This window comes from Maylandia zebra, linkage group LG17 (assembly GCF_041146795.1).
Source record: "Maylandia zebra isolate NMK-2024a linkage group LG17, Mzebra_GT3a, whole genome shotgun sequence".
Taxonomy (NCBI): domain Eukaryota; kingdom Metazoa; phylum Chordata; class Actinopteri; order Cichliformes; family Cichlidae; genus Maylandia; species Maylandia zebra.
The window spans coordinates 19,402,202-19,426,808 of record NC_135183.1 but is presented as its reverse complement, the minus strand read 5'-3'; the positions used below and the strand labels follow the sequence as shown (position 1 = coordinate 19,426,808).

At 41.6% G+C, this 24,607-nt stretch overlaps 1 protein-coding gene across 2 annotated transcripts; it reads right to left on the bottom strand.

Moving 5' to 3' along the window:
- Nucleotides 1–760: 760 nt before the first annotated feature.
- LOC112429834 (uncharacterized) lies at nt 761–5,034 on the bottom strand. 2 transcript variants are annotated; one of them, XM_024799122.2, is made up of 7 exons: nt 4,816–5,034; nt 3,982–4,571; nt 3,508–3,687; nt 3,003–3,143; nt 2,688–2,742; nt 2,374–2,527; nt 761–1,282 (listed from the first exon to the last, which is right to left on the bottom strand). In XM_024799122.2, the coding sequence occupies exons 1-7, from the start codon at nt 5,015–5,017 to the stop codon at nt 1,135–1,137; spliced, it is 1,470 nt and encodes a 489-aa protein (XP_024654890.2). In that variant the 5' UTR covers nt 5,018–5,034; the 3' UTR covers nt 761–1,134. The 2 variants fall into 2 exon arrangements, with proteins under 2 accessions (XP_024654890.2, XP_076731893.1); XM_076875778.1 differs by lacking the exon at nt 3,003–3,143.
- Between the last annotated feature and the right edge of the window lie 19,573 nt (nt 5,035–24,607).

Genomic DNA, 24,607 nt, shown 5'->3' with positions numbered 1-24,607 from the left:
ACGGACATTTCCGTCAAACCTAAAATGGAAAATTCCGTATTTTCCATAAATTTCGGCGTTATTGCACAGACAATTCCGTAAACCCTATAACAGATATTTCCGTAGATTTACCTGACTTTTTCTTTACCATTTACGGACAGTTCCATCAAACCTAAAATGGAATATTCCGTATTATTTAAGTACTCAATCCATACCATTTACGGACACTTCAGTCATCCTAAAATGTTTAATTCTGTACCATTCTCTATACCGTTTACCATCAATAAAGCACAAATGTAGAATCACAGCAATTATTTATTTCCTTTAACAGCTGCCAGTGCTTTAAAGTGATTTCACTTTTTGTGGTGAATGATTTGCAATATTTACATTACAACCATTAAAACATTCAGAACATCACCTTCACATTCAGAGAAATTTTACATACATAAACCAGCTGTTTTCTCAAAGAAGTACAGAATGTCCTTTAACAGGGAGATGCCAAATCTAGCAACTTTTTAGCATCCACAGGCTGACAGGCATTAATAACAAATTGATTTGTTAAAGACAATGACAAAATAAGACAATAAAACTGCCAGCATTGCTGTTGCTGTCTCACCTGTCAGTGCAAAATGAGGAGCCCCCTCCAGGAGGATGCAGAAACCTACACCTCCAACTCCACATATCACACTGACAGGCAGAGCTCTGCAACCAGTGGCTGACCTTTCTACAAAAAACAAATAGAACATTAGAAGTACTACATTATACAACTTTTCTATAAAACATCAGTGCAGCAATAACAACCATGACCTTAGAAGGATGACTGTGCAACATGCCATAAAGAGATTTTTAAAACTCTTAAAACAACTTAAAACTAAAAAAAAATTAAAACTTACACCTCCAACTCCACAATGACAGGAAAAGCTTAACTGGAATGACAAATATCGCCCACCTTCCCTCCCCCTTAACATGGGGGATTTGAAACTGCAGCATGTGTGTTGTGGGCATCTAGTTAAAACATCTGAACTCACCTAATACTGTAAAAATCTGTATTTCTACTCCCAAGCCCCATGTTTTTGGATTTGCCTTTGTGTGTGTGTGTGTGTGTGTGTGTGTACATTCAGTCCAAAAAGGTATTTTCTGAGCTCTGAGAACAGCTCAAATGGCCCATTCAGATTCCTTCTGCTTGCATTCAAATTCCTTCAGCTGAGAAACCAGCTTGCACACCTGTGGAGGAATGAAGTGCCGTTTCTTCCCCTTCTTCTCTGCCTTGGAGCCTCGCTCAGGATTGACCCCAAAGAAAACTCTGAGGTAAAAAAAAAAAACAATAGTGATATGCAGACAAAGTTTGCACATGTAGTGTGGCTTGACAGGAGTGGAGCAGTTCAATAAAATCCTACATTTGTTTTCTTCAATATGCCCCTATGTGTGAACCTCTCTATCATTCTAGTTGACCATCTGTCTAGAACCCAATGTTGTTGTGGTGCTGGTGCCAGTGGCTAAGCTTATCTCTTCCTTTGTCTTTTCAAGACACATGCATTCACACTGTGCATATACAGAAATGTTTGCAAGGGTGAGAAGTCTGCTTATCACCAACACATGACAGCATGCATCCTCAATGTGTATGCAGGGATATTATAAATGCACAGAACACAGAAGGGGATAGAAAACACAGTTGACATTGTCCTATCAAAAGGTGTAACAGCACATTTGAACACGGACTGTCCTGGGGGTTATTCAAACATGGAGTGGAGAAACTGTGACATTCAGTGCACGTTACACATCAGTACAAGTATTAACATTTGGGCATGAATCCACTAGTAGTGTAGTATTTTTTAAATTAATATGTTTAGTCTTTCCTTCGGGGGGGGGTCCCTGGAACAACATATTTTGAGTTTGGGGTCTGCAGCCAAATAAATTTCAGTTTGTGTGTCTTTGACATGAAAAGGTTTGACCACCACTGACATAACCTGGTCTCAGGTGCTAATGGTTTTAAAGAGATAGCTCAAACGAATTTTGTGTCAACAAACCATTCTGAGAAAAATATGTTTTTGCTCCATTTCCCAACTAGAATCATGTTATGTTTGTTTTGTTATTGATTGACTTAGGACACTATTTAAACCAAAAAGCATGTTACCTGCCCTTTAAAAAGATATGACACATTTATTCCAACAATAGTCTTCAACAGGGAGCTACAAAATCTCTGAACAAATCCATATTCAGGGGGATCATAAGCCAATAACAGCTGATCTAAAAGCTCACAGCATGTGACGACACATTTTGAGCTTGTACATCTCAGACAAACGGGTTTAGTGTAGATTGACAAAAAGCAGGTCAGGTGCAGAAAGGCACGGCAAAGTCACATTTACAAAGTATTTCCAAACAATGAGTGCTTACCTTTGCATGAATTCGAGAGTAAAAGCCATCTCCGGTGGGTATTGGACGTTGCAGACATAAAACATGGAGAAGACGTAGCTCAAGGCCACAATGGGAGAGGTGATGTGGTCATTGACAAGTAACCCATCAACAGCAATCTTGAATTGCTGGTCACCTTAAACACAGATAAAAACCATGTACCATTTACAAAAAAAAAAAAAATCCTATATTTTAAGGCAAGCAAAACATTTCTTTAATAAATATGACACAACAACAGCTTATAACAACAGCTAACAACAGCTTGCTGGGATACAAAAAAAGATTTAACTACAAACCTCTGATTAGGATGCATGGGGTCACTGGGAGTTCGACTTCAGGATCTGCAGAGATCTGTTTTGGTGACAGACATGATACATGAATTAATGTTTCCAGTACACACAAACCTGCTGGCAAATTGACTATCTGCTAGTGTCTTCATCAGACAGAGGTAACCATTATGCACAGACATTAATGTAAATAGTTTATAGATAGAGAGTTTATATCAGCAGCACAATTAGGGGAATCTATACTTCCTACTGTGGTTGGTTACTTGGTTCACCACTGGATGCAAATAATTATCTTGCACACAGTTTAAAATCTACAACATCTACCTCTTTTTTGTGGAAGAGTTTATAAGAGTCTTCCTTGAAGTATTTTGAAATGCCACAGATGAGCTGTATTGGACCTTCGCCCATCTTCATCCCTTTGGAGTCAAGGAAGTCATTGATCCCCTTTTCTTTTTTGGAAAGTTCCTGTTCAAGGTTCAAGGTGTTAATTTTGTACAAGTACATAAGACTAACACTCATTTTCGTTTGGAGCTATGGAGAAAATTTTGAAAAAAATAAAAATAAAAATGAATTATTTCATTTTCATTTGCAACCTGTTCTGTTTTGATCTCAAATGTCCTGCTTTTTTGGTTGTCACTTCCTGATTTTTGGTCTCAAATCTATTCCATTTGATTGTTCATCCAAGTTATTCTATTTGATTGGTTGCCAGTTTATCTTTTTTGGTCTCAACTCTCTTTTTGGTTGCAAATCTTTTTCTGATTAATAAAGACAAAATTCTCTCCATATGGAGCAGCACAGCACAATCATAATAATAACAATAACAACACACCTGTGCCAGCTTGTTTTGTACAGAGAAGCCAAGGAGTTTAGATGCATGATCAAACAGGTGAGGAACTTCAAACAGGAACGGCCACTCGTCCTTTACAACGGCAATAGTGGTATCATCATCGTTGAGGATTTCACGCTGAATGGGATATGTTTCAGTCATCAATTTTCGAACAGATGACTCCTAAAGATATGAGGCAGTTAGACAAACAGTCGAACAGTTAGTCAAACTAACCAATTAAAATAATAAAACAGGGTATCAATTTCAATTGACTATGGGCATAGTGATCTACAGACGATCTACAATTTCACAATGTGTCCTAAATTGTACTTGGACCCAGACCTTATCGCATTACTCCTGCTATATACTATTGCTGTGTGAATGGTTGTATGTCTAGATGGTGGACTGTAGGAACCGAATTGCCCTTCGAGGATTAATAAAGCTTTCTGTATCTGTAATGGATGATTGCAGACCCACCTGAAGATCCTGGGTTTGAAAGGCACGTTTCAACTCATCTCGTTTAGACAGCAGGTCTTCTCTACACACGGCCCCCTCAATGATTGGATCCCACGCCACACATCCATACAGATCTGAATTCCTGGGCCTTTTCTTTGTTGAATTTTCACCCCCTGCTTGCCTCTTCAGTGAGCTTTGTGGCCTCTTCATATTTTCAATTCTGTGTTCCAGCTGACGAAAGAGAGTTTCAGAACCATCTTTTGCAAAAGGTTTGTTTCCAAACGGCTCTGTCAGCTTGAAGGAGGCAGGATATTGTCCTACAATCATACTGGCGAGTTCCCTCAGCTTTTGTCTACCAGGTCTTCCTGGGTGTTTATGGAGGTAATCTTCAGCGACGATCCGAACCATCTCTCGTCTGTCTTTCCCCATTATGTACTTTTTTTCACGCAACTCATCCATGACTTTTGAGGGAAATTTGTGCCATGGTACAGAATATGCGTCTTGGGATGGGGAGTCGGCTGTCTCAGGTGGTGTTGAGGGCAGCTGAAACCTCTGTGGTTCAGGTGTTGATGAGGGGCCAGGCCGGGTGAACTGCGGTGGAGTTTGTGAATCTATGGATGACATGACAAACATCTCCATAAATTAAACACATCACAATTGTTGCAAATCAATTAATACATTGGTCCTCAATGTCCAGTTTGGGTCAACCAGGAATACAAATGGACCTAATTATGAAAACCAATTATAGAGTAATTATTGCCATGTACAGCTGATGGCAACTTTTTTTTTGCATTTTTGGAATAAACCTTTGTAGTTTCAGAAAACTTGCATTAAAACAGAGGGGCAAAAACTCACCTGCTTCCAATGCTTTGACAGCTCTGACGAATCTTTTGCACTGAATGAATGGCAGAGTGTCTTTAATGTCCTCCGGGTCCACAAGGCTCAGGTCATCTACAGAGAGAACTCCTAATTCCTCCAGTTTAGCCATGAGTGTATCCATCTGATCGCTACTGAGCGATGGCATTGCTTTCTTGACATAGTTTTTCACAAGTTCCATGTTGGTGTGTGTTTAAGAGGAATGAGCCATCGAGTACCTCTCTGGTAAGAATAAAGTGGATGATAATCATCAAGTTTGTTCAAATCATGGCAACTGAACAGGTCAGAAGCATTTTCATCAAGTTCATAGAGTCCAAGATCAGGTATCCAGCTGGCAGTTTTCCCTCGAAGCAAAAGTAGGACAGTAGTTTCATTTTTTACAAAAATGCTTGCTATTTGTCCTAACTGCAGTAGTCCTTTTGCGTAGCTCAGTAAGACCAGCATTCCATTTGCATATGTAGTGCCTTTAACCTGCACACTCTCTGTGACAACTGAGTTACTTGAGTTCAAATCAAATTCTCCAACCACTGTCTTTATGTTCTGGTCATAGAGCTCTGGATAGAACCGTGTTGAGTCTGAGACATGAACCTGGGAACGAAACAAGGTACCACAAGACTGATAAGCCTGAAGCAACTGGTGCCGTTCAGCCAGAGACTTGGTTACATTTATGAAGTTCTTACTTGCCCTAATGCACCTTTTAAAATAAGAATGTAATGCCTTGTGCATAGGGCTCTGCTCGTATATACTATTCCCAAGAGATGTTACAGTCTCCCTTGGAACACCATACTGCCCCAGTTCACAGGCTAGTGCATCCACAGTATATTCCTGTTGAATATCACTTATAGTTCTCATTTCATTTGCTATTTCTGTTATTGTGGAGGCTGGAACCAAATATTTTGCCTGTAAACCCAAGTAAAACTGAGCAAGACTCTCTGTGAAGTTGTCTTTCACTTGATCACTGCAGAAATTATCACTTTGTTCTGCATCAATGTTAAAACTTTCAGGTTCTTCAGGTTCTACATGTGATCCTTCACCTTGGAAAGACCGTTCTGTTAGTTCACATATATGAACTGGGGCTATCTTGGTAACATCCCACCCTTTATGGTATCTGGAAATATGCGTTAAAAAGGATGACTTTACATTGAATGTCTTAGAACATCCATCAAAGGGACACGTTACAGTCAAACCCTCATCTATGTGACCACTCAAATGACACTTTAAAGTTTTAAGATCATCATATTCACTGCTGCAAAAATTAAACAAGCACCTTAACTGTACAGACACATTACGGTTCCATGTTTGTGTGCTCCTTCTGTCTACATGAGCTCGTGACATATGCACAGCAAGGCTACTGTATGTGTTAAACTTCCTTCTGCAATCCCTATGGCCACATAAAAAAGATACATTATTATTATTTCTGTGTGTTCGGCAGTGTTTCAAGTAATCAGTCGAAGACCGAGCGTTAAAGCCACAAATGTTACAAGTCAACATTTTTAAGAGATTGAATTTGCCAATTGACGGATAGCCAGAATCAGAACAGAATCAATATGAAAACAATAAATTTATATCAGCACAGTGAAGCATATTCACTTTTCAGGTACCTTCAAATAAGTAATCTGCGTTGGGCTGCATGGGCCACTCTCTTTGGGCTGCAATGTTTTCTGCAATGAAATCTGATTCTACTTAACTATCACCCCTTTTAATTATTACCATGTTCAGTTGCATGCTAACGTAACACAGCGAGCTATAACAATACACACATGTGGCTAATTTACACACACACACACACACACACAAGCGCGCGCATCCAACTTATGGGCTAACGTTAACTTTAGTTGGGCAAACCACGCTTCAAAATAACGCAAAACCCACACATTCAAATGTTACCATGAAACACACACGGCTACCAACTGACTATCGAGACCAAATTTCATGTAAGAGGGAGGGAAAAAATGGTTTTTGACATACTTACGAAGCGCAGGCGGCTGGCTAATGCTAACGCAGCTAGCAGCAAACGTCCACTCACATACACACCACTACCAAGTGCCTATCGAGACCAATTTAATGTACGAGGGGGAACAAGGTGGCACTCCATTCTCATTCTCATTCCACACAACCAACCTGTTTCCAACTTTCCTTGTGACTTGCAGAAATTTAGGTAGGCACTGACCGCACTGAAAGTAATGGCATCGGAATATTCTGGCTGGGGGAGAAAATTCTGCCTTGCACAACAGCAAACTTTCCGTATTTCGCAAAACGGAGCGAATCCGTAGCAAATCCACGGTAAAGGGACCCCTAAATTTACGGATTTTTTTAACAGTGTACATTCTTTGTGTTTATTCTGCATTTACTTCATTATACTGCATAAATGTCTGTTACAAGCTTAAATATAAACTTGAAAAAGTCTAATTGCAGCCAGGCTATTGATCAAGTAATTGCGAATAATCGCGAATTATTACAGAAAACTGTGAGATTAATTAGTTATTTTTATTAATCTATTGACAACACTAATTATTTTTGGCACTAGACAAATGAAAAATGCATCTAAAATCAGGGTTAATGGAATTGAAATTCAAAGAGTATACGAAATTTCTTGGAGTGATAATTGATGATAAGCTTAGCTGGAAGTCTCATGTGAAAACAAAAATGTCAAAAACCATCGCTATTCTCTAGAAAACAAAGTATGTCCTGAACAAGAAATCATTATACACACTTAAATTTTCTCTGTTGCTTCCATATATGACTTATTGTCTAGAAATATGGGGTAATGCATATAAAAACAATACTCTTCCTATTTTTAAGTTACAAAAAAGAGCTATAAGAATTATAAATCAAACTATATAGATCCAATTACCATTTTGTTTATTAATCTGAATACCTTGAAATTTTATGATTTAGTTGAAAATAACATGGCAAGATAATGTATAAAGCACAAAGTATCTTGCTTTGCCGCAGTTCTCAAAAAAGAAGCAGTCAGAGAGAGTCAATATGACTTACGAGAAACAGATTTAAAAAAAAAAAAAGGACAAACATAAAGCAGAGATGTGTTTCTGTTAGAGGAGTTAACTTGTGGAATAGTTACGACAGTGATTTAAAAAGGTGTAGTTTTATTTTCCTTGTGAACATGTGTAAAACTATAGTATTAGAAAAATATATTACTCAAGAATGAAAAGAGCAAAAATAATAATACTAAAACTCTTGGTTGTTTTGTTTTGATTATTGTTATGAAATTTAATCTAATGTATTTACTTATCTAAGGTGGAAGTGTTTTTTTTTGTTTGTTTTGTTTTACTCTTTTGCTTCATGCTAAATGATCTTTTGCTAAAAGGGTTGTCATAATAAGCATGTGCTTCAGCCAATACCTTTTGATTAGCCTTGCCTCGTGCTTTCTTGCTTTGTTGTAGATCTTTATCCTGTATTCATTGAGATATTTGAATGCTAATTAAATAAATACATACCTCATTTTTAAGTGATGGTATGATATGTGTTGTACATTTTCTAATTCTCATAACTTACCATACCATACCACCTTTATTTATAAAGCACTTTAACATAAAACCAGAGTTCACAAAGTGCTGTACATGCAAATAGCATAAGCAAAGTAAATAAAAATAAGATAAAATAAATTAAATAACTAAAATAAATGAAAACATGTTAAAACAAATTGAGTCAACCCCTTTAATCAGTGCCAAAGGCTGAGGGTAATGTGCTCAGACTTTTTTGTTCCAGTTAAAAGGTGAGCTGCAGCATTTTGCACAACCTGCAGACACCTAATGGACGCATCACTAACCCCACAATAAAGTGCGTTACAATAATCCAGCCTAGAAGTAACAAAGGCATGGATTACTGTCTCAAAAAGCTGTTTCGATAAGATGGGCTTTATTTTGGCTAATTACCTCAAATGAAAAAAGCTAGATCTTACAACAGCTGTGAGCTGGCTTTCAAGTTTAACATCTGCCTCCATTTTAACTCCCAGATTAGTGATGACTGGTTTAACATACTGTGCCAGCGAACCAAGATCTATAGTAGTGGCCTCAGAAGCGCCACGAAGAACCATCACTTCTGTTTTCTGCTCATCAAAATGTAAAAAGTTCAAAGCCATCCAGGCCCTTATTTCATCAAGGTATCTGAGCAGAGGGTCTACTGAGAAGCCATTTATCTTTTTAAGTGGGAAATAAATCTGGGAGTCATCAGCATAACAGTGGAAAGAAATCCCATGTTTCCTGAAAATAGACCCAAGTGGTAAGAGATATAGGGAGGCATTCATAATAATTTGTGTGTCCTTTCCATTAATGGTCATCAAAGACTAACCATGGTGCAATACATAGACAAATCGTGATTTATGTGCATGACAACATCCGCGACAAACAAGACCCTGACAAAGAAGCGGGCCTAAAACTGAACCCTGTGGGACCCCACACTGAAGAGAAGCAGCAGAGGATACAAACTCACCGAGTTTCACAGAGAAAGTTCGGTCTGCCAAATAGGATCTAAACCACTGCAGTGCGGTACTCCTAACACCGACCAACTGCTCTAAACGCGAAATTAAAATATTATGATCCACTGTATCAAAAGCAGCAGTTAAATCTAACAGCACAATAATAACACAGTCACCTGAGTCAGTTGCTAAAAACACATCATTAAAAACTCTTAAAAGGGCAGATTTGGTACTATGTAAAGCTTTAAAACCAGATTGGAAAACTTCTAAAATACCGTGTTCTTCTAAAAAGGACATTAATTGCTTGTAAACTACTTTTTCAAGAATTTTTGAGATAAAAGGCAGTTTGGAAATAGGTCTGTAATTTGCATTGCAATTGCAATAATATCAGGATCAACTTGAGTAGAGGCTGAATCACTGCATGTTTAAGATTGACAGGTACAACACCAGAGGACAGACTACTGTTTAAAATGGATTGTACAAATGGTGCTATAGTGAGAAAAACCTCTTTGAAAAATCGAGGAGGGAGAGCATCATAAGGGAACCTGAGGGCTTCAGGTGAGAAACCAACTCCTGCAGGGATAGAAGGGTCGAGAACGGACTCGGAAATCTGTGCTTTCACAGATAGCACTTAATCAATAAAGAAGTGTAGGAAGTTTTCGCAAATTTCCTGAGAGGACTCGACACCAACAGTCTGTGGAGCACGAAGGACCCTGTCAATAGTCTTAAATAAGACATGAGGCTTACGACAATTTGACTAAATAATAATAGCAGCAAAATGTTTCTTCTTAGCATCTTTTACAGTCTTCTGATAGGAATTCCAATAGTTTTGTAATATTTGGTATGACACCTGAAGTTGAATCTTCTTCCATTTACGTTCAGCTCTCCTATACTTTCTTCCGGCAGCACGGGTGTCTTCATTCAACCAGGGTTCAGATTTGGCTTTAACTTGCCTAAGCTTAAAGGGGGCCACCGCATCTAAAACAGTTTGGGAGACTGAGTAAAACCATGTACTCAGCTCTTCTGTATCATTACATATGGAATCAGGAAGGCTGCAGTTCTGATTAAAAACAATAGAGAACTGACCAGCAGAGGAAGGGTTAAAAATACGACAGCTCCTAGCAACAACAGGAGGAGGATTAACTTTGGTACAAGGAAGGGAAACCTCAAACAAGACAGGCTTATGATCCGACCATACAATGTCACAAACCTCTAAGTTAGAGACAGGTAGATTGTGAGTTAAAACAAGATCCAACGTGTGCCCATATTTTTGTGTTGGCACGGACACAGGTTGCACAAGATCAAAAGAGTCAATAAGATTTAAAAAGTCCTTTGCCATTGGTTTGTCAGGGCAGCACACGTGAATATTTAAGTCCCCAATAATAAGGACATGATCATATTTTGGCATAATTTCAGCCAACAGATCAGAAAAGTCATTTAAGAAGTTCTTATTGTATTTTGGGGGTCTGTAAACCACAGCATAGAGCACTGTGTGAGAGCGACCTAGCTCAAACACACTAAGTTCAAAGCTACTAGGTGATGTTGATAAGGGCAGTGGTTTACATTTATACTGCTTCTGAAAAAACCCCGTTAGGCCTCCTCCTCTGCCTGATATTCGAGGAGAGTTTAAAAAGCAGCAGTCATCTCGTAAGAGATCTGAGAAAACGCTGGACTCACCGGCCCTCAACCATGTCTCAGTTATACAGAGGAAATCCAGTCCTTGGGTCATAAATAAATCCTTTAAAATAAAAGTTCTATTACTCAGTGATCTAGTGTTCACCAATCCAAACCTGGTGGAGGTCAGCGTGTTCGTGGCTGACTGCGAGACCCCACACAGTGGCCGCAGGTTCTGTAGGTTCGCGCCGACGAAGATGAGAGAAAATCCTTCGCGGCTGGGACATCTGATCCAAGCCAACAGCACCAGCCAGGCATCGATGGGCTCCAGAGAGCGCGGAGAAAAGACATGGCGAGGCACAGATCCACGTTCGTTTCAAGGAGCCGGGGAAGAGCGCACCAAGTACGCCTTAAGTTTCACGAGCAAACCGCTGCGTTTACCCCGGCGTCTGAAACGCTTTCGGCCAGGGTCCGACAAAGGTTAGCTGGTATCCCAGATAGGAATAGAGGTAACATCTTAAGTCCAGTATAAGTTGCATTGGTAAGATCATTGGCAACTAATCCGAGGTCCAGCAGAGTTTGGCGATTGTACATTAAAAGAGAGTTGACTCTAGCAATAAAAAACAACACAAACAGACACAACAGGGGAAGAGACAGATGGCGAGCCACACACACTGGCGCCATCTTGTTTGTATATATAACTTCACATGTTAAACTCTCTTAAATAAATAAACAAATAAATAAACAGGTTGATAACATATTCTAACATACTGTAATTCTGTTTCTTCAGATCCTGGGATGTACACTTATTTACTTGGCAATTCAGGCCAGTGCCAGCAGCACGCAGGTAACAAACAACATGAGTTTTGAATCCACTTCATGCTTTATAATGTTTATCCACCTGTTCCAATTCAGAAACAAGCCATATATTATTTGAATATAATACAAATTAATTCATTTTACACAATCTGATTATGTTAGTTAGTTAGTCTGTTATGTCAGTTCTAAAGTCAGGCCCACTTGAAGATCCACCTTTAGTTCATGATCAGCTGCAATGAGTTCAGGGCAATGCTACTATACTGGCAGGAAATATGGCGATGCATGTATTGCCAGCAGAAACTCAGGAGGGCAACTCCTGCTAACTATTACCAATGCTACCAATGTCTTTAGAGAACCGGCTCTTTCGGTTCGGCTCACTAAAAAGAGCCGGCTCTTTCAGCTCCGAACTGGCTCTTCAGGTTGTTTTATTGCTTTAATTTATTTATTATTAACAGTAATATAAAATTATGCACAAAAGGAATTACTAATGTAAAAAAAAAGTGGTTTTATTTATATATGTTTATATATAAATATATGCAGTGGCCCCTAGAGACAAAACACGTACAAACTCCAAAAAGCACATACAAACTCCAAAACACATTTCTAGCATGAACTGAACTTCCAAAACAGAGCTACCTAGATCACTTAAATTACACAATTGAAAGCATAAAAGCATATGTGTATTGTTTGTGTATTTATACACAAGCATTCATATATAGTCAAATAATTTAAAAAAAAAAATGTTCATGTACCTGTTATTACCACACACCAAATCCAGTCGTTGGTACTTGCTGGCTTGTGTAGCCACTAGGTAATAAAAGCTCAACAATGCCCCTAGCATCCTGGAGCACTTCTGTTGTCTTTTGTGTATTTTGAGTTTTTATGTGCTTCGGAGTTTGTACGTGTTTTTACGTGTTTTGGAATTTGTACGTGCTTCAGAGTTCGTACGTGATTTGAAGTTTGTATGTGCTTTGTCTGTAGGGGCCACCGTAAATATACTTTTATTTATTCACTCCACATAAAATGTAATAAATAAATCATATAATACAAAAATCAACTATTCACATTTCAACTTTTAACTATTTAAATTTTCAGCTTTTTCCTTTTACAAATTTAAAGTGAAACAACATAAAACACTGCAAACCACAACACAATTAAATATAAATTAAAATATCAAAACAAAAAGAACATGCATATTCTCTGTCATATGGACCTGCATGATTAAACTTTCTGAATTCTTTATCATCTGCAACTGAAAATAGTTGTGGATGATTGCTATACCTTTCTAATGTGACAATGTTGTCTCTTCTTGTTGTCCCTGGTTCTCTTTCTCTGTCTCTCCCACTGCTCTGTTCCTGTGCTACTGAGTGCAACTACCGCCCCTCCCCCCTCTTCCCAGCGTAAAGCAGAAAAAAAGTGCGAGAGAGAGGGTGAGAGAAAGAAAAAAAACAAAAACCCACGGCTCGCGTCAAAGACCCGGCTCTAAGAGCCATTTCGTTCGCGACCGACCCATCACTAATATGACCGAAACCCTTACACATAGGAAAATCTACTTCAAGCAATGAATGGGGCATGGTGAGATGGGACTGAATCTTGCTAGGGCTGGATTTGGCATCTCATTGCATTGCAAGGGAGACCATAACATATGATGTGGATGAACTTCTGTGGCCTGTGGCTTGATGCTGAGGCAGATTAAATTATCTGAATATGATGTAAAAATATATAATTTTTTTTATGTATATATAACTTTTTTATTGCAATTTTTTTTAAGTGTGAGTACAAGTATAAATAAATAAATACCCATTATATTCCCACTATCTCACAGTGTTTTGTATTTATTTCTGTAGTGTGAAATTGTTGCTAAGTTGTGTTTGCACATTGGCTGGTTTTGTGTGGTTTTCGACAGTAGTGCTCGATTGTGAGAAAAGTTAAAATAGTTTTGGGTCAAATGTTTGGTTTTGCAAGACAAGTCGAAGGTTTTGTGAGTGTAGCTTGAATTTTACAGTTGGTGTTTAGTGTTTTGAGACAAAGAGATGAGATTTTAGGAAATGTGTTTTAGCAATTCGGAAAAACTGTAAAACGGTAACTGGAACGGAATACAGTTACTCATATTCCATCCATCCATCTTCATCCGCTTTATCTGAGGCCGGGTCGCGGGGGCAGCAGCCTAAGCAAAGAGGCCCAGACCTCCCTCTCCCCAGCCACCTCCTCCAGCTTATCCGGGGAATACCAAGGCGTTCCCAGGCCAGCCGAGAGATATAATCTCTCCAGCGTGTCCTGGGTCTGCCCCGGGGCCTCCTCCCGGTGGGACATGCCTGGAACACCTCACCCAGGAGGCGCCCAGGGGGCATCCTTGTCAGATGCCCGAACCACCTCAGCTGGCTCCTTTCGATGTGGAGCAGCAGCTGCTCTACTCTGAGCCCCCCCCGGATGGCCGAACTTCTCACCCTATCTCTAAGGGAGAGGCCAGCCACCCTTCAGAGGAAGCTCATTTCTGCCGCTTGTATCCGCAATCTCGTTCTTTCGGTCACTACCCACAGCTCGTGGCCATAGGTGAGGGTAGGGACGTAGATCGACCGGTAAATTGAGAGCTTCGCTTTTACACTCAGCTCCCTCTTCACCACGACGGACCGGTGCAGCGTCTGCATTACTGCAGCTGCAGCCCCAATCCGTCTGTCGATCTCCGGCTCCCTTCTCCCATCACTCGCGAACAAGACCCCGAGATACTTGAACTCCTCCACTTGGGGCAGGAACTCATCCCCGACCCGGAGTGGGCACTCCACCCTTTTCCGGCTGAGAACCATGGCCTCAGATTTGGAGGTGCTGATCCTCATTCCCGCTGCTTCACACTCGGCTGCGAACCATTCCAGTGCGAGCTGGAGGCCCTCACCCGATGAAGCCAACAGAACCACATCATCCGCAAAAATCAGAGATTAGATTCTGAGGCCACCAAAGCGAAAGCCCTCCGCCACTTGGCTGCGCCTAGAAATCCTGTCCATAAAAATTATGAACAGAAACGGAGACAAAGGGCAGCCCTGGCGGAGCCCATCACCCACCGGGAACGAGTCCGACTTATTGCCGGCAATGCAAACCAAGCTCTTGCAACGGTTGTATAGGGATCGAATGGCCCGTATGGGGGCCAGACACCCCATACTCCCGCAACACCTCCCACAGGACACCCCGAGGGACACGGTCGAATGCCTTCTCCAAGTCCACAAAACACATGTAGACTGGTTGGGCAAACTCCCATGCACCCTCAAGTATCCTCGAGAGGATAAAGAGCTGGTCCAGTGTTCCGCGACCAGGACGAAAACCGCATTGTTCCTCCTGTATCCGAGGTTCGACTAGCGGACGAACTCTCCTTTCCAGCACCCTGGCATAGACTTTCCCAGGGAGGCTGAGGAGTGTGATCCCCCTGTAGTTGGAACACACCCTCCGGTCCCCTTTCTTAAAGATGGGGACCACCACCCCGGTCTGCCAGTCCACAGGTACTGCCCCTGATCTCCACGCAACATTGCAGAGGCGTGTCAACCAGGACAGCCCTACAACGTCCAGAGCCTTCAGGAACTCGGGGCGGACCTCATCACCTCTGCCACCAAGGAGTTGTTTAACTGCCTCAGTGACCTCGCCCCCGGAAATTGGCGGGTCATTCCCCTCATCCCCAGACTCTGCTTCCTCCTCGGAAGACGTGTCAGTGGGATTAAGGAGGTCCTCGAAGTATTCCTTCCACCGCCTGACAATTTTCTCAGTCGACGTCAGCAGCGCTCCGCCAGCACTATACACAGTGCAGGTAGAGCACCGCTTTCCCCTCCTGAGACGCCTGACGGTTTGCCAGAATCTCTTCGAGGCAGTCCGAAAGTCTTTTTCCATGGCCTCTCCGAACTCCTCCCACACCCGAGTTTTTGCTTCAGCCACTGCCCGAGCCGCATTCCGCTTGGCCTGTCGATACCTGTCGGCTGCCTCCGGAGTCCCACAGGCTAACCAAGCCCGATAGGACTCCTTCTTCAGCCTGGTGGCTCCCTTGACCTCTGGTGTCCACCATTTGGTTCGGGGATTACCACCACGGCAGGCACCAACCACCTTGCGGCTGCAGCTCAATGCAGCAGCTTCGGCAATGGGGACGCTGAACATGGTCCATTCGGACTCAATGTCCCCAGTCTCCCTCGGAATGCTGTTGAAGCTCTGCCGGAGGTGTGCGTTGAAGATCTCGCGGACTGGGGCCTCTGCTAGACGTTCCCAGCACACCCTCACTACGCGTTTAGGTGCACCAGGTCTGTCCAGTGTCCTCCCCCGCCACCTGATCCAACTCACCACCAGGTGGTGATCAGTTGACAGCTCAGCCCCTCTCTTCACCCAAGTGTCCAGAACATATGGTCGTAGTTCTGGTGATACGATTACAAAATCGATCATCGACCTACGGCCTAGAGCGTCCTGGTGCCACGTGCACTTATGGACACTCTTATGTTCGAACAGGGTGTTCGTTATGGCCAAACTGTGATTAGCACAGAAGTCCAATAACAAAGCACCGCTCGGGTTCAGATCAGGGAGGCCGTTTCTCCCAATCACGCCCCTCCAGGTCTCGCTGTCGTTACCCACGTGAGCATTGAAGTCTCCCAGCAGGACAACAGTCTCCAGGTGGAGCACCTTCCAGCACCCCCCCAGGGACTCTAAGAAGGCTGGGTACTCTGAACTGCCACTCGGCGCATAAGCGCAGATGACAATCAGGACCCGTTCCCCGACCCTAAGGCTCAGGGAACAAACCCTCTCGTCCACCGGGAAAAACCCCAACGTACCGGCAGCAAGCCGAGGGGAGATTAGAATACCCACCCCAGCCCGCCGCCTCTCACCAGGGACAACTCCAGACTGAGACAGAGTCCAGCCCCTCTCCAGGAGACTGGTTCCAGAGCCCAAGCCATGCGTAGAGGTGAGCCCGACTATATCTAGCCGGTACCTCTCAACCTCACGCACTAACTCAGGCTCCTTCCCCACCAGAGAGGTGACATTCCATTTCCCTATTGCCAGTCTTGGCAGCCGGGGGTCAGTCCGCCAGGGCCTCCGCTCCTGGCCGCCACCCGGCACACAATGCACCCGACCCCTATGGCGCCTCCTGCGGGTGGTGGGCCTGTGGGAGGATGGGCCCATGTCTCCTCTTCGGGCTGTGCCCGGCCGGGCCCCAAGTTACTCATATTTTGTATTTTAAATGCGTGACGCCGGTACATGTATTCCGTTTCTCCCCAACACTGATAATACAGATCCAAAAACAAGTATCTAATATTTAGGACCACACTGTGACGGTTTAAACTGTGAATCTGCCTCTACCATTATTGAGCTGCACTTAAAAAAAAAACTGTGTCTTTTGTGAACTAACTGTCATGATCCTGGGTCTGCTGACCCAGCGTTTTGTGTTTAGTTTATGTAGCCTTCAGGTTTCCTAAGTTCATCGTTTTCATGCCTAGGTGTTTCTAGTTATTTTCCCCTCGTGTTTCCACCATGTTAAGTCTCCCCTGCTTTTCATGTATTTCATGTCTGTGGCTTATGTTGTCAAGTTCAGGTTGTCATGTCTATGTCTCACTCTGTTTCCTGTTTTATTGTGAAGAGGTCTGGCGTTTCTGTGTTCATCGTGTTCAGTTTTACTCTCCCACTGTGACGTCATTATGTTCATGTGTGCCAGCTGTTTCCCCAGGTGTTGCCACTTCCCTCATTATCTTCCTGTGTCCATTTAGTCTGTGTGTTCTCAGTCATTCTTTGTCAGGTCGTCCGTTGTATTCACCCGTTGTACTCGTCCGTTGTTTCCTATGGCTCCACTCCAGGTATCCCTGTCAGTTTGTTATGTTTAGAGTTTTCTATGTTTTGTTTTAGTTCACCCAGTTTAGGTCGTTGTTTAGTTTTCATCGATTCCCTATTATTTTGTACCCTCGTTTCTTTCCTTAATAAACGGCTTGTTTTGTTATTCACATCTCATTTCGGTCTGCGCTTGAGTCCTTCCCTGCAACATACAGTCTGCCCTAGCCAGACCGTGACACTAACCACCTGTTCATCTGCCTGTCTTTATAGCTGCTGGGCCTGCTCATTGCCATCTTCATGATTCATCAGGTCAAACAGAATGACACTGCTGGAACCGTTTATGCCATGAGGAGCTACTGACACAAAAATTCTTATGTCCTCTGACTTTAACCCTTCCTGAGTTAGGCTGTAACAAATAGACTCAGAGGTTAGGACATGGTCATGTTTTTTTATGGTACAGTAGCATGCTGCAGCACTTATCTCTCGCAGCTTTTTTTATGTGCAACATAAATAACCAAAAATGTTTGGGTTTTTTTTCAAAATCCTCATATTGCTTTTATGTTGTTTGATGTTATGTAGTATTGCAGTAATCTTATGCAGATACATTTTAGAAAGTATACTGAAACTCCAAATCTTTTTTTAATCTGTGGAGAATGAAGTTGTTGAGGATAGTAGATTTTACTGGTTGATATCAAAAAAAGAAGAAAACAAGTGAAAACTTCAACTAAAGTTAATCCTGCAAATTTCCAGTTAAATGTCTGGATGGTGTCAAACTGAAAAAAAAAACATGTATGATGTGCTGTTTTGTTATCAAGTATGATATTAAAGCATTTTCAATTAGCTATTGCAAAGAATAACCTTAGGCTGAAGGACATGACTCATACATCACGAGACAAAAAGTCTTCTCTTACTAAATCTTATTGGAGGTAATTTTCTAGCACTATGGTGGTATAGGAAACAAAAAAATGCCTTAGTTACAAGCTAGTTAACTTCTTTATTAACTGGCAAGTTTATTGTTTATTTCAAAAAGGAGGTTAATAATCTTTATTATTATTATGTTCACATTAAAGCCAAAGCCTCCTCGCGTTAAATGATCCAGTCAGAATGACATTTAACCTGACACCTGCCTGTCAGATTAAGGCGCATTTGAGTAAACTGAGTATTTGTCAGAACTCCTTGGTCATTGTTTTGAGTTTATTTGTTCTTTGCTCTTGCTTTCTTGAGATTTCTTAACCATTTTTCATGTAATTATGTTTTTGGTTATATCTGGAGCTTTAGGTTTTGGATAATAATTCAGTCCTTGAATCTTAGTAAATGTCTTCTTGTATCCCTTAACAAGTATTCTTGTTAAGGGTTTGGTTGCCTTCCCTGTGTCTTGTCTAGTCTCTAGTTTGTGTTCTGTTTCCCTTCCCTGATGTACAGATTAGTTAGTTCCTGGCTCCAGCACTACCTGAATTTCATAGTGTAATATTTTGGTATTTCTGCATTAAAGTCGCTTTTTAAGTTTAAGTGTTCTCTTGGGAGTCCTGCATTGGGGTCCACCTTCAGCCTGCCTCATAGCTACATGTGACAGCATGTGTGTACTAGAAAATTACCACTAAAACATTTATATCTGTGTAGGTTCTCTGTTGTCCAGGTTACGGTAATTTAAAGAGCTTGGAAAGAAAAGCAACTGGACTTCTTTGAAATTCTTGAAGATGTTTCATCTCTCATCCAAGAAACGTTTTCAGTTCTAAGACCAAATGCTGGAGAGTCTCATATTTTAGACCCTACTGGGAGTTGCACATAAAGAGGCTCATTGACCTACTATCGATCATGTGCCTAATCACATCATAGCCAAGGTGTGAAAATGGGTGTGGTTCATTATCAGCCAAGTGTAACACCCGTCCAATGTTCTATTGAGAGGGGCCCTGGGTTCCTGTTGCTGCTTGTAATAGTAAATGTGTGTTAAAATTGTAATTTAACTCCACTTTAGTAAGGATGAGTTCCAATAACACAAAATAAATTAAGTAAAATTAATAGTTCTTCGGCGTTCTTATGGTACTCGGCGGGTTATGGCTGAAATCCAGTGCAATGACGGTCTCGTGGTAATAGATGTCCCAGCCCTGTATTCCAGCCCTAAACCTAACCTTATCCCTAGCCCTAACCATAACCTTTTTCCTGACCTTAACCAGGACTGTAATGATGTTAAATAGCGTCTTTCTAAGCGATTTGAAGAAAAAGAGCGAACATGTGTGTATTTCCTCATTTTTCCGAGGTCGTCATTTAGGAACGTGGTGGGTAGCCGAAAACGTAATATGTTGACAATTTGTCACCTAGCGTAAAATGTTATGCTTTGGGAGTGAGAACGTGTTGGAATACAACAGTACTCACGCAGTGTGGCAAGGTCTATAGTAAGTAAACTTTTAAAGTAAACTATACTCTATACTAGAATGTATGCTGTGTCTGCAATGCAGCACATGTATTCATCAAAAAGGAGAAGAGGAAGCAGGGGTGGATCTAGAAGGGTGGCATGGGGTGGCAAGTGCCACCCTAAAATGATCCCTTGCCACCCCAAGTGCCACCCCATTTTTGCATATGACAGTGTTGTTTATTAAAATAAGATAGCATTAACAGTTTGAGTGCAGTTACAGTCAACAGTGAATATAAATGCTAAAACTGAATATATTGCATAGTGTTCCCCCCCCCTCCACCATTAACAAATGGTTCAGCCCATAGCAGGACCGGCTTTTTTCTTGTTTTCAGTAGCAAGCGATGTTTATGATTGTGCCAGAGCACATTTTGAACAACACCATGGGGATTTTGCTTTTTACACAGGTGGTTGGATGTTTCACTCTGGAAATGGAATGAAGGTGATTGTTATTAACCCTCTGTAGTCCACAGACACGCTGCCCTCCAAACACATGACTGATCCAATTCAAATTCAAATTTTATTTGTCACGTACACAGTCATACACAGTACGATATGCAGTGAAATGCTTAGACAACTGCTCGTGACCTAAAGAAAAGAAGAAAAGGCTATGAATAAGATAGGAAATAAATATGAAATTTAAAAAGGGTAAATTTAACTAGGAAGGAATAAAATAAAATATAAAAATTAAAGTTAAAATGAAATAACTGTACAACAAAATACACAATACACAGTATAGAACTATATAAGAATGTATGAAGAAATATAAATATATATATACACAATAACAGCAGCTGTACAAGTATTAACTGGAAATGAAGAATATAATAACCAGTGTTGTGCAATCCACATTATTTAGTGTCTTGTGCAGTGCAAATATGCTTAAAGTGATTAAGTGATGAATAGTGATGGGATTTCCGGCTCTTTTTAGAGATCCGGCTCTTTCGGTTCTGTGGTGATGTGTGGGTGTTCATGTGCTAATGGGGTTTTGCCAGTAGGGGGCGCTGTATTTGAGAGGGCTCGTGAATGCCTCTATAAAAGAAGACTGACTTGTGAATGAGATAATAAAAATGTTTGGAGCAGACGCTCGCAAAACACAAGTGGATACTGTGTAATTATTCAAAGCTATACGAAGACAACACATGGTACCAGGAGTAAAAGTGGGAGAGCGGAAGCGATAGTAGCTCAAAGTTCTGTTTGAGATGGAAAGTTTGAAGCCTCCGGAAGGACTGAAACTGGTGGGGAATGTGGACAGCAACTGGCGGTGTTTTAAGCAGCAGTTTGAGCTGTACATGGCTGCCATGGGACTGGACTCTAAACCCGATGCCAGGAAAATTGCATTGCTGCTCACGGTAGCTGGTCCTCAAGCCATTGAAGTCTTCAACACGTTTGAGTTTGAGGAAGTTGGTGACAGGAATAAGTATGACAGAGTGATTGAAAAGTTTGATGCACACTGTTCACCACAGAAGAACACAGTATATGAAAGGTATGTTTTCCGATCTCGGATGCAGCAACCAGAAGAGACTTTTGATTGCTTTGTGACTGATTTGAAGCTGAAGGCACAGTCATGTGATTTTGGAGAGCTGAAAGATTCTATGGTTCGTGATCAAATTGTGTATGGGATCCATGATAAACGGACTAGAGAACGGCTGCTCAGAGATTCCAAGTTAACTCTGGATGAAGCAGAAAGACTGTGTCATGCAAGTGAGTTAGCCCTGCAGCATGCAAAGACATTTAATGAGACGAGCGTCGCTGCAGTACATGATAGTGCAAGAATAGCTGTGGTTAAGAAGAAAATGAGGAAGAATATGTCGCAGAAGCCCAGAAAAGAGGATACAGTGTACTCCTGTAAGCGATGTGGTAGCAGACATAAACCTAGACAGTGTCCAGCTTATGGCAAAAGATGTTTGAAATGCGATGGAAAAAATCATTTTGCCAAACAATGTCTGTCGAAAGCCAAACCCAAATCAGTGCATGTAGTTGAAGAGACTGATTTAAGCGAGACTTTCTTTGTGGGCATAGTGTCACTTGAGGATGTAAAAAGTGAGCATAACGAAGCAGAGGACAGTGAGCGATGCTCAGATTATGAAGACACATGGATTGTTTCACTCCCAATACAAGGAGCTTTGGTGGCACTAAGGATTGATACAGGTGCGCAGGCGAACCTAATCAGCATGACAGAGATCCATGCTATGAAACCAAAGCCCAAAATAATAAAGAAAAGAGTACCTCTAAAAGACTACAATGGAAAGTATATTGAGAGCAGTGGTCAATGCAGGCTTAAAGTGACAATAAAACATAAAGATTATGATGTATTGTTTAATGTTGTTCCAGAAGGTCGTGAATCACTGCTGGGTGGCGTGACATCCAAAAGATTGAACCTAGTAGAAAGAGTGTATCACATCAGCTGTCCAGAAACAGAAAGTGGACAGCGAGGAGCAGTTGACTCCATTGTACAGCATTATGAGGATATCTTCAAAGGTTTGGGATGTCTACCATGCAATTACAGTATCCAGCTGAAAGAGGATGCAAAGCCAGTGATCCATGCACCACGTAGAGTCCCCGCTCCACTGAAGGACCGTTTAAAGAAAGAACTTAACAGGATGTTACAGTTGTAGGTCATTACAAAAGTGGAAGAACCGACTGCGTGGGTAAACTCAATGGTGTGTGTGGATAAAAGGAATAAAAACAATGATTTGAGAATATGCATGGACCCTGGCGATTTAAATCAAGCCATAAAACGTGAGCACTACCAGATACCAAAGCGTGAAGAGGTTGCAAGTGAAATGGCAGGTGCCAAATACTTTTCAAAGCTAGATGCAGCTCAGGGTTTTTGGCAAATAAAGCTGGATGAGAAAAGTTCAAAATACTGTACTTTCAATACACCTTTTGGCAGGTATAGATTCCTCAGAATGCCATTTGGCATAATCTCAGCATCTGAGATTTTTCATCGTGCCATGGACAACATGTTAGAGGGTTTACAAGGTGTTCGCTGTTATGTTGATGATGTGGTTATATGGGGCTCCACCCTACAGGAACATAATGAAAGACTGGTGAAGGTGCTGCAGCGGATGAGGGAGAATGTATTAAAGCTAAATCGTGACAAGTGTCATTTTGGTGTGAAGGAAATAACATTTCTGGGAGACAAATTCTCTGCTGGAGGTATTGAGCCAGATGAAAGAAAAGTAAAAGCCATCGCAACAATGCCACGCCTGACAGATAAGAGAGGTGTGCTCAGAGTGATGGGAATGATAAACTTTGTAGGAAAATTCATACCTAACTTGTCAGTGAGAACATCAGCACTAAGGGAGTTACTTCGTGATTCCATGGAATTTAAATGGTCAGCGAGGCATGAACAAGAATGGAATGATTTGAAAACCACACTGACAACGCGCCCAGTGCTTGCATATTATGATCCAACTAAGAGTCTGAAAATCTCGACAGATGCCTCAAAGGATGGGCTTGGAGCTGTTTTACTTCAGGCTGAAGAAGGGAGTTGGAAACCAGTTGCTTATGCTTCTAGATCCATGACTAAGTCTGAAACCAGATATGCTCAGATTGAGAAAGAATGTCTCGGACTGGCATATGGACTTGATATTTTTCACTGTTATGTTTATGGTCTTCCTACCTTTACAGTTGAGACAGATCATCGTCCTTTGGTGTCAATCATTAAGAAACATCTGAACGAGATGTCGCCGAGGATTCAACGTCTCATGATGAAACTGCAAAGGTACAGCTTTGACTTGATATACACACCAGGAAAGCATTTAGCTTTAGCGGATGCACTGTCGCGAGCATCAGAGGTGTGTCACGCAAGCTCCACTGAGAAAGAAGTAGACGATCATGTTAATATGATAGTGGAGTCTCTGCCAGTGTCTGACGCAAAGATAAAACAAATATGCGAGGAGACAGCTGCAGACAGGGAGCTGCAAACGGTGATGGAAAATATCCAAGGAGACTGGCCCAAAGGGTCTTGTTCAAAGTATTATCATGTTAGATCGGAGCTCAATGTGGTAAATGGACTGCTGTTGAGAGGCAATAGGATTGTGATACCACATAGTCTGAGACAGCTGATACTTCAAAGAATACATGAGGGACATCTGGGAATAGAAAAGTGTAAAAGGAGGGCTAGAGACACTGTGTACTGGCCTGGCATTAATAAAGACATTGAGACCATGGTCGGAAAGTGTGAAACATGTAACAAGTTTCAGAGCGGACAGGCAAGAGAACCCATGATGATTCCTGAACTTCCTACAGCGCCTTGGAGGAAAGTCGGAACAGATTTATTTCATTTTAATGGGAAAGACTATCTGTTGGTGATAGATTATTACTCTAACTTTCCTGAGATTGCTCTGCTTACAAGTACAACTGCTAATAATGTGATCACACATGTGAAGTCTATCTTTTCCAGGCATGGAATACCTGAAACTGTCATTAGTGACAATGGTCCTTGCTATTATTGCAAAGAATGGCAGAATTTCGCAAGAGAGTACGGCTTTAAACATGTCACATCAAGTCCTCAACATCCACAGGCAAATGGCAAGGCTGAAAAAGGAGTGCATATCATCAAGCAGCTTCTGAAGAAGGCTACAGACAGTCGATCAGATCCTTATTTAGCTCTGCTGAGCTACAGGACTGCTCCTCTTGACTGTGGTTTATCCCCTGCAGAATTGCTGATGAATCGTAAGCTACACACAACTTTGCCC

Coding starts and splice junctions, on each gene's coding strand:
- LOC112429834 (XM_024799122.2), bottom strand. CDS start 5,017: ATGGAACTTGTGAAAAACTATGTCAAGAAAGCAATGCCATCGCTCAGT. Junction 4,572..4,815: donor TGTCAAAGCATTGGAAGCAG/GTGAGTTTTTGC, acceptor TGTCATCCATAG/ATTCACAAACTCCACCGCAG. Junction 2,528..2,687: donor CCCATGCATCCTAATCAGAG/GTTTGTAGTTAA, acceptor TCTGTGTTTAAG/GTGACCAGCAATTCAAGATT.